This window comes from Hydra vulgaris, chromosome 14 (assembly GCF_038396675.1).
Source record: "Hydra vulgaris chromosome 14, alternate assembly HydraT2T_AEP".
Classification (NCBI taxonomy): Eukaryota; Metazoa; Cnidaria; class Hydrozoa; order Anthoathecata; family Hydridae; genus Hydra; species Hydra vulgaris.
Window position 1 is genome coordinate 29,211,719 of NC_088933.1, and position 13,696 is coordinate 29,225,414.

Consider the following 13,696-nt stretch of genomic DNA (forward strand, 5'->3'; position numbering starts at 1 on the left):
CTATTTTTTAAGACAATAATATTTTTTTTAAAATAAGATTTATAGCCACTATTTGTCTTCACTCTCTGCACTGTTCTCATAGAAGTCTGCAACTTTTTTGAACTCGTTTTGTTTAATACACCAAGATTTTTAACCAAAAAATGCAAATATTTTTCTCGCTTCTTATATTGATTCGATGACATTTTAATTAAAACTAATTATTTTGGAAACAGCGTAGTTTATATTTTGAATCTATTAAAATGACATTTTATAAATACGGTTTCCGTAAACGCACCATTAGAATACGCACATAATTTTTTCTGTTACGTAAGTAATTAAAAAAAAATTCTTTTTTTTTTAACTTCTTGAATCGTTTTTATTATTTTTTTAAATATTTTAACAGAAAAGTAAGGGTATTAAAATAAACCTTTCCTGCATATAAACTCTATTCAAATGCAATAATTAAAAATCAGTTTAAAATTTATAACATGTAAAATTTTAAAATCTAAATACTGTATTTTCAATTTTTATAAAAGTCATTCATAAAAATGCATTTATGATAGTGTTAAAAAAATCTATTAGTACTTAATTTGGTATTCAAGTTAGTATTTTAGTAACATCCTAACATCTTTCAGTATTAGTAGGTTAACTACATATTTATATTAATAAAATATTTATATATTTAAAAATCTTTATAATAAATCTCTTAAAGTAGAATAAAACCTCTATAAATAATTTTAGAAATAAAACAAAGAACAATATTCTTTAGAATCTTAAAGTAGATTTTAGAATTTATGGTTTTCAAAGTTATTTTTTTCACTAATACTGGAGTATTTATTTCCGTATTCAACATTTGTGTTCATTTCCTAGTTTTATTAACCCTGATGAATGTGATCTTCACGGTGAAATTTCACGTAAAGTTGCTTCAACTAAGGTATCAACTGACTCATGATGTAATTCTGTATCAATTTTCTTTCCCTAAATAATCAATACATACAAAAATGAAATATAAAATAAAACAATTAAAGTTTTTAAAATATTTCTTCGAAATAATTTTACTCTTTTGTCTTCTTTTTCATCATTTTTGCAAAATTCTGTAGTACAAGTTAGAGATTCATCACAATAAGGCTTTGAGTCATTCATCAATAAAGGATTGCAAACATGGTGAACATCATTGCTGCGATCATCATAGTGATGTTCTGTGTGTTGATATTGTTCAACTAAACCGTTAACCGATCGCTGATCTTTTGTTACTATTACTTCCTAATTAAGAAATATATTTAAAAAAAGTAAATAAATAAAGAAATAAAAAACATATAAATGATAATTAATAAAAAATAAGTATACTGTTGTGTTTTCTTTTCAAAAATACCTCACTATTGTAGCTAGCTGAAACTGAAAATACCTCGCTATTGTAGCTAGCTGAAACTGGATCTTTAATTGATGCATGTTCTACTTTAATGTCATTTTTGTGTTCATCAAAATGTTCATGCTCTTTTGTTTGATACACAATGTTATCAACTAATGCTTTGTGTTGTTTAAATTCTATTTTCTCGTCCTGAGTAAAAATATTGTTATTATTAAAAAAAAAAGTGTTTTTAAAATTATTATAAAATAATTTTTTTGCCACCTTTGATATGTTCTGAAAAAACTTCACTAATTGAAATTTGTGAAGTCTTTTAAAGAAAAAATAACTAACTGGTGCTTTATTTAATGGATGTTCAGTTTCAGTTTCATCTTTAGATTCGTCGTAACGCTTTTCTTGTTGGACTTCTTTAATGATGTTAAGTGATGATTGATCTTTTCCAAGTTCAACACTGTCTTCCTGAATATGAATTATAAACATAAATAATTAATTTAAAAATAATAAATATAAAACTTATTTTATGAAAACATTTTTACTACTTTATTTTCTTCGTTGTTTTCTGAATGTTTTTTGACCTCACTGGAGCAAACTACCGGAACTGGCTCAGATGATGCATTTTCTGCTTTAGTATCTTGCTTATGCTCATTATGGTCCACTTCTTCTTGATTTTCATTATTAATGCAATCAACTGATGACTGATGATTGATGGGTGCAACTGGTTTTTCCTAAATAAGAAATAAATTAACAAGAATTAACATCAACAATATAAGAGTTATTTATTTATAATAACATTTTAACAGAAATTTTTTTTACTGTTTTGTCTTCATTGTTACATTCTGAAAACACCTCACTAGTGCAAGTAACTATAACTGGTTCTTCAGTCAATAAATGTTCAGTTTTAGTTTCATGTTTATTTTCATCATGGGCTTCTTTTTGTTGTGTTTCAGTAACAATTTTATCAACTGACGATTGACTTTTTGCAGATTCAATATTGTTTTCCTAAATTTGATAATATAATAATAAGATAATTCATTGAATAAAATTTATGTTGTTACGGCTAATTAGACAGCATTAGAACCAGAGAACCAAAATCTGTAATGATAGTTACAGAGTAGGTTGTTAGAACCAAAATATGATATTAGAAGTTCGTTGATTCCAGATCTCTAAGACCTTTTTAATAATAAAAAGAAGACTAATTTAAAAACAGGTAGAGGTCCAACCAAATGTCCAGAATTTTTAAATATCGGAGTCACAAATATAATTACCCAATATTACCCAGCAAGTAGTAAAACATGATTCAGTTAAAAACTTGTTATAAATTTTAGGGCTTTGTATAATTGTGATAGGAATGTTGACAACAAGCTGTAGAGGAGTTTCAATAAAAAAGAAATTTACCTATGGAATCCAGAGTAAATTGAATGTCTGACAATAGATTAACTTGTTTGAGATCTGAAGAAAAGTATGATCATTTGATTAAAAATATAAATTTGGGGAAAAAGTTTTGCCAATTAATACGTCTCATCTTTTGGAGAAGTAAACAGATCACAACCATGTATAAAAGATAAGATGTGAGACTCGTCTTTGTTAATGACATTTTAAAAATTTTCCTCTAAAACCAAACTTCTGAGATACGAGATTCTGAGATACTTCTGAGATAAAACACGAGATTTACTAATCTGAGGATCTCAATAACAGAATTAACTGTGGTTAGAATTAATTATGAAAGAACTAACTTCGATTAGTGATACTGCTCAAAAAGTAGATAAAGTAAAAAAATTAAGAGTTGACTTAAAACCAACGATTAATAATAAAAGCTAACAGGATGCTTTAATCCTAGTGATTTCATTTTTCAAAAGAGGAACAAGCTTTAGCAGAGACGAAAGACAGAAGCTCAAGAACCATTTCAAATGAAATCACAAAAGGAATCTCAGTCAGTTTGAAGGTTGTAGCAAGAGGTGCAATCATAGTTTAAAACTGATCAAGAAATCTCAAATATGCAAATCAAAGACTTCTTTTTGGTTATGATAGTAAGTGGGTTGTCTGAAATACGAGTTATAAAGTTGACTATCTGGTGAGAGATTAGAACAATAGTTTGAGCTTTAGCGAAAGTAAGATTTGTGAAAAGAGAGACAAACCATTGAGTGTGATGAGCTGTTAATATTCACCAATAATAAAAAAAGGCAGAAGGATATTGAGAATGAAAAAGATCAAAAGCAACAATAAAAATAGTGGAGACTAAGAAATATAATATAAATTATTATAATAAACAAAATATTTATAAAAAATAAACTGAAAACAAAAAAGATATACAAAATGATTTCACAATTCATCTAAAAATAGATTTTACTGTTTTGCTTCTATCTTTGTTTTCTGTAACAAAATCACTAGCGCAATTAACCATGATTGGTTCCTCTTTCCATGAATTTTCAATTTCTGTATTATGTTTATCCCCACATTCTACTTGTAGTGTTTCTTTAATGATACTATTAACTAATGATTGATCTTTTCCTGATTCAATGTTGTCTTCCTAAATTTATGTTAGATAAAAAAACTTTGAACTCATAATTAATATTAAATTTGAGGAAAAATAACAATATAATAGAACAAAATATTTTGAAAATTAATCAACAAAATAAGACTTTACTATTTTGACTTCAATGTTGCTTTCTGAAAACACTTCATTTGTGCTTGTAATTACCACTGGTTCTTCTTTTAAAGTATTGTTGATTTCTATATCATGTTTATGTTCATGATGATGTTCTTCTTGTTGTGTTTCTTTAACATTATTATCAACTGATGATTGATCTTTTTCAGATTCAATATTGTCTTCCTAAATTTAAGTTAGATCAAAAAAAAGTTTGAACTTATATATAATATAAAAAACTAAAGAAAAATAACAAAACAATAGTACCAACTTTTTTGAAAATTAATCAACAAAAAAAAATTTACTAATTTGACTTCATTGTTGCTTTCTGAAAACACCTCAATAGTGCTAGCAACCACAACTGTTTCTTCTTTTAAAATATTTTCGATTTCCATATCATGTTTATGTTCATCATGTCTTTCTTCTTGTTGTGTCTCTTTAACATTATCACCAATTAATAACTGATCTTTTCCATAATGCTATATTTAATATGAATAAAAAAATGTCTTCATATATTTCATATGGATAAAGAAAAAATGCTAAACTAAATATTGAATAAAAACACGATAAAAATAATATAATAAAAACAAAAATAATTGAAAAAAACTAATCAACAAAAAGAAACTTTACTGTTTTACAGTCAATGTTGCTTTCTGAAAACATCTCACTAGTGCTAACAGCCACCATTGTTTCTTCTTTTACTGTATTCTCGATTTCTGTATCATGTTTATGCTCATCATGAAGTTCTTCTTGTTTTGTTTCTTTAACATTGTTATCAACTGATGATTGACCTTTTTCAAATTCCTATATTTATTATGGATAAAAAAAATGTCTTACTTAATATCATTAAAAAAAGGTTTAAATTTAATATAGAATGAAAACATGATAAATATAACATAACGAAACAAAAATAATAATAAAAACCAAATAGCAAAAGAAAACTTTACTGGTTTGTTATCAATGTTGCTTTCTGAAAACACGTCATTTGTGCTAGCAACTAACACCGGTTTTTCGATTTCCGTATCGTGTTTCAGTTCATCATGCTTTTCTTCTTGTTGTGTTTCTTTAACATTCATTTCAACTGATGATTGATCTTTTCCAGATTCAATACTGTTTTCCTAAATTTAAGTAAGATAAAAAAAAAGTTTGAACTTATGTATAATATTAAAAATTAAAGAAAAATAACAAAACAAAAGAACCAACTATTTTAAAAATCAATCAACAAAAAGAAACTTTACTATTTTGACTTCAATGTTGCTTTCTGAAAACACCTCACTAGTGCTAGTAATCACCACTGGTTCGTCTTTCAAAGTATTTTCAATTTCTGTATAATGTTTGTGTTCATCATGACATTCTTTTTGTTGTATTTCTTTAGCATTATTATCATGTGATGATTGATCTTTTTCAGATTCCTATATTTAATATGGACAAAAAATGACTTTCTATATTTAATATGGATTAACAAAAAGTTTCAATTTAGTATGGAATAAAAACATGATTCAAAATAACATAATGAAAACAAAAACAATTGGAAAAATTAAGCAACAAATAGAAACGTTACTGTTTTGTCGCCAATGTTACTTTCTGAAAACATCTCATTAATGCTAACAGCCACCACTGTTTCTTCTTTTAATGTATTCTCGATTTCTGTATCATGTTTATGCTCATCATGAAGTTCTTCTTGTTTTGTTTCTTTAACATTGTTATCACCTGATGATTGAACTTTTTCAAATTCCTATATTTATTATGGATAAAAAAGTCTCTTACTTAATATCAATAAAAAAAAAGCTTTAAACTTAATATTGAATGAAAACATGATAAATATAACATAACGATACAAAAATAATTGGAAAAACCAAACAACAAAAGAAAACGTTACTGTTTTGTCATCAATGTTGCTTTCTGAAAACACATCATTTGTGCTAACAGCTAACACTGGTTCTTCGATTTCTGTATCATGTTTCAGTTCATCATGTCTTTCTTCTTGTTGTGTTTCTTTAACATTAATTTCAACTGATGATTGATCTTTTCCAGATTCCTATATTTAATATGGATAAAAAAAAGTTTAAATTCAATATAGAATAAAAACATGATGAAAAATAGCACAATGAAAATAAAAATAATTGAAAATATCAATCAACCAAAAGGAAACTATACTGTTTTATCATCAATGTTGCTTTCTGAAAATACCTCACTAGTGCTAGCAACCAGCACATGTTCTTCTTTCAAAGTAATTTCCATTTCTGTATAATGTTTAAGCTCATCATGTCTTTCTTCTTGTTGTGTTTTTTTAACATTAGTATCAACTGATTGATCTTTTTCAGATTCAGTAATATCTTCCTAAATTTAGTATGGATAAAATATAAAAGTTTGAATTTAATATAATATTAAAAACTAGCTGTCTAGATCTGTAAATTATAAGTTTTGGTAAGTCTATTCTACACCAAACATTTCTTTACTAGTGTCTTACTTGAATATTTTCGAAGACCAAGGATAGAGCCTTGAGGTACCCTAAAAGTCACTAGAAATGAAGATAAGTAATGGCCTTTGAGGATGACTTTAATGGCATGGTTACATAGAAATGATTTGATAATCTTTAAATCTTTCCCAGATACACCTTAAAAAGCAAGCGTATGGAAAAGTCCAGCAAGCCAAATCTTGTTGAGAGCTTTAGGTATGTCACAAAAAATAGCCCTAGCCTTTCTGCCTCCATCTAATGCAAAATAAAATCTTTTAATCACAGCAGTCAGCAAGTCAGCTATAGAGCGAGAGGATCGAAAACCATATTGATTGCTTGACAGTAAGTTATTTGAATCAAAGCTTAACTTGGAAACAACAAGGAATAAAAGCTTTCTTTTTCCATTCCTGCTTGGAACCAGGAGGTTAAATAGGAGGTGCATTTATCAGCAGAGAGAAACAATCAACCCAAGGACCTTTGAAAATGAAATCTCAAAAAGAATTTCATTCAACTTAAGGGTAGTGGCAAGCAGTGCAATGATAGGATGAAACAGAAGAAGAAGTACAAGATGAAAAAGTTATAAAGACCAAAACATGGTCAGAAGCACCTAAAGGAGAAAAAGGAGAAACTGAACACAACCTAGCGTCAGAGACATGACACAAACCAAGGTGTGAAAGTAATTGTTAAGGGTTGTCTGGAAAATGAGTTACAAACTATCTGAGTAAGAGATCGAGAAATGCAGAAGTATGGGCTTTAGTGCCAGCAGAGTCAGTGGTGTTAGATCCAAGCCATTCATTTTGATGAGCATTATTATAAAGCCATTCAGTGTGGTGAGCATTAAGTTGCCATTACTAATAATATTGGCAAGGAGAAAAGAAAAAGAGCACGATCAATTTGAGCAAAAACTACATCTAAAAGAGGAACAGCTGAATTTAAATTAGTCTCACAAAGAGCAAGCAAGTCTGCTAAATTTTGAATGAAACTTGATAAAATTTTTAAGATTATATAATTTGATTTTTATGTAAGTTGTGTTCAAGTTATATGATTGACAAAAAAGTAACATATTTAAAATGAAAGTAATTTTGAAAATCAATCAACAAAGAAATTTCACTGTTTTATAGTCAATGTTGCTTACTAAAAATACCTGACTAGTGCTACCAACAACCACTGGTTCTTCTTTTAATGTATTTATGATCTCTGTATCATGTTTATGTTCACCATGTTGTTCTTCTTGTAGTGTTTCTTTAACATTAATATCAACTGATAAAAGATCCTTTTGAGATTCCTATATTTAATATAGATAACAAAATGTCTTCCTATATTTAATATAGATACAAAAAAAGTTTCAATTTAATAAAAATAAAAACATGATGAAAAATAACATTAAAAAAATATAAATAATTTGAAAAAATTAACAAAAAGGAAACTCACTGTTTTGTCTTCATTGTTGCTTTCTAGAAACACCTCACTTGTGCTAGCAACCATCACTGGTTCTTCTTTTAATGTATTTTCAATTTCTGTATCATGTTTATGTCCATTATGATGTTCTTCTTGTTGTTTTTCTTTAACATTAATATCAACTGAAGATTGATCTTTTCCAGATTCAATATTGTCTTCCTAAATTTATTATGAATGTAAAAAAATTTTGAATTTAATATAATATTACAAGTTAATGAAAAATTACATTCAAAAAAAAATTCGATAATTCAATTAGAAAAAGGAAACTTTACTGTTTTGTCCTCAATATTGCTTTCAGAAAACACTTCACTTGTGCAAGCAACTACAACTGGTTCTTCTATATCACGTTTAAGTTCATCATGTCCTTCTTCTTGTTGTGTTTCTTTAACAACATCAACTGATGATTGATCTTTTTCAGATTCCTATATTTAATATGGATAAAAAAAGTTTTAATTCTATATAGAATAAGAATATGATGAAAAATAACATAATGAAAAAGAAAAGAAAATTGGAAAAATCAATTAACAATAGGAAACTTTACTGCTTTGTCAGCAATGTTGTTTTCTAAAATCAATTCAGTAGAGCTAGCAACCATCACTGCATCTTTTTTCAAAGTATTAATTTCTGTATCTTGTTTATGTTCAGCGTATTGCTTTTCATCTTGTCTTTCTTTAACATTATTATCAACTGATGATTGATCTTTTTCAGATTCAGTATTGTCTTCCTAAATTTAATATGAATTTTAAATTACTCAAATGAATTAATTAATCGACATTTAATAGGGACAGAAAAAAACTTTAAACTTCATATAATATTATAACTTGAAATAACTTTACTGTTTTGTCGTCAATGTTGCTTTCTGAAAACACTTCATTTGTGCTTGTAATTACCACTGGTTCTTCTTTTAAAGTATTTTTGATTTCTATATCATGTTTATGTTCATGATGATGTTCTTCTTGTTGTGTTTCTTTAACATTATTATCAACTGATGATTGATCTTTTTCAGATTCAATATTGTCTTGCTAAATTTAATATGGATGAAAAAAAAGTTGGAATTTGTATAATATTAAAATTTGATAAAAAGTTATACAGTTAAAAAAAAAATTGAAATATATTGTCTGCAATTTGAATCTAATTATTAAGTACAGTGTTATTATCTGGTGATATTCAAAGGGTTACAGGTTTTTATGAATTTTATAATATTTATTTTACTTTCATTAATTTTTTATAAACATTACATATGCCTTTTTTTGTTTTGTTTCTGTTTCAACAATTTTTTTTTTAATTTAAAATGTCTAAAATTGAATAGCAATATTTTAACTTGTGTTTTCATTATTGTCACAAATCACACATCACAGGTTTTAATTTATAATTTATCTTTTTTTTTTGGTTAATTGTTTTTATTTATCTTATTGTGATGAAGTTACTTATTACTTATTAGTTATTATGAGTTACTAATTATTAGTTTTAAAATAAAATTTGTTTGATTAGTAGCTAAGTTGTTGTGATGTTGCAGTTGTTGCTAAGTTGCAGTTTGTATTCTGTTTGGATATGAAGATAAGAATGATATTAAGCTGCCGACGCATGTTGCATTTTAAATGCATTATAATTCTCTAAATCAATACTTTTAATGAAATTATAAACAAGAAGTTTTTAAATTTATTTGATGATAATTGTATATATTTATAAATTAATATATACAATTATATATTAATTTATAATTCATTATAAAAGATTTGTTGCTTATTTCATGTTGAATTTTAACATTATAGTTAATTCAAATAAAAGTGTCATCAGGGTAATTCCATGTCAATTAACCCAGGCCATGTTACCACACATCTCAGATTTTTTAGATTTTCATACAGTTAAGATAACTTAGTAAAATTAGAATTTTTTGAAATTTTTATCCTCTAGCTCCAAGAAGATCCTCAAATGTGACCATCTTACTTTTAGCAGCTATCGGATTGGTCCCTCTTTTCCCCTCAGAATTGTGACACTTATTTAGAGATTTCAAGTTACATAACTTTAAAAGTAGTTGATCTTTTACTTTTAAAATTTGTAACTGGCTATTTTTAAGGGTTGCAAATCCAAAAAAATATCAAAAAATGTAAACAAATTTTTAATAAGTACCTGTAACTTTTAATTTAAATAAATTCAGGCAGTTTTTATATATCTGTTTTTAATGCTCAAGAAACCCACGTGGCCTTTATAATATCAAAAAAACGTTTTAACACAACAGATTCATTGATCTTTCATAAAATATAAGGATTTTGATCTACAAGTATATGGATTTCCAAAAAATGGATAAAGGGGCATGGTCCACGCTTTTTTGTGGCAGAATATTCCAATTGATTTCTCACTAACTTCCAGACTAGCTGCAGCTCCGAAACTTTGGGCATTGTTTTAGCGCCAATGAACAAGCATAGTTAAGTTGTATCTAGGGCCCAAGATATGAAAGGAGGGGGGGAGGGAGGGGAAATTTGCCCCACATTTTTGTTGCCGAATCTTGCAATAGGGTTTTCACTAACTTCCAGACAAACTGGAGCCTTGTAACTTTAAGCATTTTATAGTCCTAATGAACGTGTATTAAAATTATTTCCAGGGCAGACAACCAAAGGGTCCATGGGGTTGGGGCACCAGGAATTATACCTTACTTATTTTCTCAAAAAAAAAACTGTTTCTTCCATTTTTAACAAAGAAAAAATAACTTTGAAAATATTGTCTTCAAGGGACTATAGAAAACGGTTTGAGTTAATCGATGTTTAACTTACCAGGAATCAACTGTACATGTTATTACCAACATTTTAGAATTAATAAATACTAACTGAAATAATGATTTTAAAGGGTGATAAATTTCTTTCTTTATTGATATAATGTTATGTAAAATTTTTTTTTTTTTTGCTATTGGATTTTAGTTAATTAAACAGCTTGTTTTTAACATTTTAGCATTAAAAAATATAAACTTTTTGCAATTCAAAATGTTTTAAGTTATACAAAGTAAAACTCTATTTAAATCATTATTTTAAATAGATGACTGGTGTTAATTAATATACTTGCAAACTAAAATTCTTATAAACATATGAACTTTCTTAAGACATTTTAAGAAAGATTGAATATAGAATTTGATAGAATTAAAGATTGAACATTGAATATAGAATGATCAAAAACAGAATAGAACAAGTATAAACCAAAAAAATTATTGAAGACAATACTTTCAAAGTTTTCTTTACTAAATGGAAAAAATTTTTTTTAAAGAAAATAAGAGGGGTGCAGCCCCTTATGCCCCAGCCCTATAGACCCTCCCATTGTCTGCTCTGGAAATAATTTATCACACAATCATTAAGACTACACAAATGCTGAAGTTTCAGGGCTCCAGTTAGTCTGGAAGGTAGTGAAAAATCTATAACAAGATTCCACTGCAAAAAAGAGAGGTACATGCCCATGCCCCCTCCCCCTTGGTGTCATGAGCTCTGGATACAACTTTAACATGCATTTTCATGGGCACTTCATAAATGCCAAAAGTTTCAGAGCTCCAACTAGTCTGGAAGGTAGTAATAAATCAATTGCAAAATTCTGCAATAAAAAAGTGGTGCCTGCCTCATTATCCATATATGGATATCCATATTCATATGCAGGTCTTAATCTTTATAGTTTTTGAAAGATCAATTCGTATGGAATGGTGCGTAATATTTTTTTTTTAACATCATCAAGGCCGCATGGGTTTCTTAAGCAGTAAAAATAGGTATACAAAAAATCGCCAAAATTTATTTAATTGAACCTTAATATTTTATTGGACCGTCACTCCAGAAAAAAGCCTGATACAAATTTTTATATAAAAAAAAAAATTTTATGTAATGTAATTTGAAACCTCTAAATAAACATGGTTATTCTGAGGAGACAAGAGGGGCCTGGCCAATATCTGCTAAAAGTAAAATGATCATATTTCAGGATATGCTTGGACCTAGTGGCTAAAATTTTCAAGGAATTCTTAGTTTACTAAGTATACTCAACTGTATAAAAATCAGCAAAAAAAAAAAAATTGAATCATAATTATAATGAGTCTTACAGTAACTAACTTATACAGCTAAGATTCTTTTCTTAGTTTTTAAAGTTTAGATATTTTTTTTTTTTTCGTTTGTATATATATATATATAGATATATATATATATATATATATATATATATATATATATATATATATATATTATATGTGTGTGTGTATAAATATATATATGTATGTATATATATGTATATATATATATATATATATATATATATATATATATATATATATATATATATATATATATGTGTGTATATACATATATATGTTCTACCGTAATTTTTAATTCATTTGTAAAAGAGTTTGTTTTTAAAGGGTATTTTCTAATGGTTTTTTTTTAATGTGGTTAATAGTTGATAATTGCCGCGTATGGCATGAAACTTTAAGTACTATTAATAATGTTGTTTTTCATTTAAACAAAATTTAAATATATATATATATATATATATATATATATATATATATATATATATATATATATATATATATATATATAGTATATATGTTACTGTTACCCGCAGCCGCAGTACCAGGAATTAACTAAATGCTAATGTTTATAATATAATTTAATATTGCAACTCTGAGTTTCATGTGTTATCACAATCATCAGGCAAGTAGTAAAAGTTTTATTTTGCTAATATATATATATAAATAATCAAATGAAGAATCAATTTATAAATAAAGAATCTATATTTATATACACGTATTCTAGACAATTATCTTTACTAACTTTTTGTAGATATCTATATTATAGATAGATATTTACAACATAAAGTTTAGTCACCTAAAGAAACTAAAGGGTAATGATAGTTTGGGTTTTCTTAATAGTATACTTAACCCTAATTTCTTATACATCTCATAATATAAATCATCAAATTAAAATTTATTAAATTAGATTTTTCAAATGTATTTATATAAAAGGATCAAATATTTAATAATAAGTTATCAAATTTAATAAGTTACATATTGTTTACGAATTTAAAATCAACTTTTAATTATATTCTTTTTTTTTTTTTCAATTATATATTTTTTCTTTTTTTTATTATTTTTTCTTCTACAGTTTTACTGTTATTATCTTTGTTAAGACAGTAGGGGTTATCTTTTCTTTTCAACAACAACGATTATGCATGACAAACATGCTTAACTTTTAACTATTGTTATTTGATTTCTTTAGTTCTACCTTGGTGTTCTACCATCTATCATTAGTTTACTTGGTCTGCTGTTAAAATATGGTTTTAATTTAGTAAATTTTGATTATTTGAAATTTATTATGTGGACCTTTAGAAAAAGTTTAACTAGTCCCAATTAAGGTAAGAATAACTTTTGGTCACATAAAGCTATATTGCATCATAGTATATTGCCTTTGCAATTTTCAGCTTTTCACTATTTTGAATATCTTGAAATTAATGTAATATTCTCTAATAATGATTGTGTTATTTTTTATGAGAATTAACATATTCTAGCCCATTAAATATATTAGAATATATTAACATATATTAGCTCATTAATAAAATGATATAAATATTATACTTATTATAAGTACTTTGTGCATTAATATAGAAAGCTTCTATGATAATCTTTTTGATACCACCATCAATACCCTTATGGAAATATTTCATGGAATTCTATGGGTGTTCCATGGAAATCCAATGGAATTCTATGGAAAAACCATGGTTTTCCCATGGAAATCAAAATTCCATGGAATTTCCATGTGGGAATTTCCATGGA

General features: G+C 26.5%; 1 protein-coding gene across 27 annotated transcripts in view; it reads right to left on the reverse strand.

The window, feature by feature from the left end:
- Positions 1–691: 691 nt before the first annotated feature.
- Positions 692–13,696, reverse strand: part of LOC100214186 (uncharacterized protein PF3D7_1120600) — a 60,494-nt gene continuing 47,489 nt past the window's right edge. For 18 of the 27 annotated variants that reach the window (XM_065817698.1, XM_065817692.1, XM_065817694.1 and 15 more), the window contains 20 exons: positions 8,742–8,927; positions 8,447–8,629; positions 8,178–8,327; positions 7,879–8,064; positions 7,592–7,732; positions 6,180–6,329; positions 5,869–6,027; positions 5,551–5,724; positions 5,228–5,401; positions 4,937–5,107; positions 4,620–4,793; positions 4,295–4,468; positions 3,990–4,175; positions 3,693–3,872; positions 2,159–2,344; positions 1,882–2,070; positions 1,679–1,804; positions 1,352–1,537; positions 1,039–1,242; positions 692–957 (listed from right to left, as the gene is read on the reverse strand). In XM_065817698.1, coding sequence (XP_065673770.1) covers positions 877–957; positions 1,039–1,242; positions 1,352–1,537; positions 1,679–1,804; positions 1,882–2,070; positions 2,159–2,344; positions 3,693–3,872; positions 3,990–4,175; positions 4,295–4,468; positions 4,620–4,793; positions 4,937–5,107; positions 5,228–5,401; positions 5,551–5,724; positions 5,869–6,027; positions 6,180–6,329; positions 7,592–7,732; positions 7,879–8,064; positions 8,178–8,327; positions 8,447–8,629; positions 8,742–8,927 — 3,360 coding nt within the window. In that variant the 3' untranslated portion in view covers positions 692–876. The remainder of the gene's footprint in view (positions 958–1,038; positions 1,243–1,351; positions 1,538–1,678; positions 1,805–1,881; positions 2,071–2,158; positions 2,345–3,692; positions 3,873–3,989; positions 4,176–4,294; positions 4,469–4,619; positions 4,794–4,936; positions 5,108–5,227; positions 5,402–5,550; positions 5,725–5,868; positions 6,028–6,179; positions 6,330–7,591; positions 7,733–7,878; positions 8,065–8,177; positions 8,328–8,446; positions 8,630–8,741; positions 8,928–13,696) is intronic. The other 9 variants (XM_065817706.1, XM_065817702.1, XM_065817693.1 and 6 more) reach the window with 3 other exon arrangements.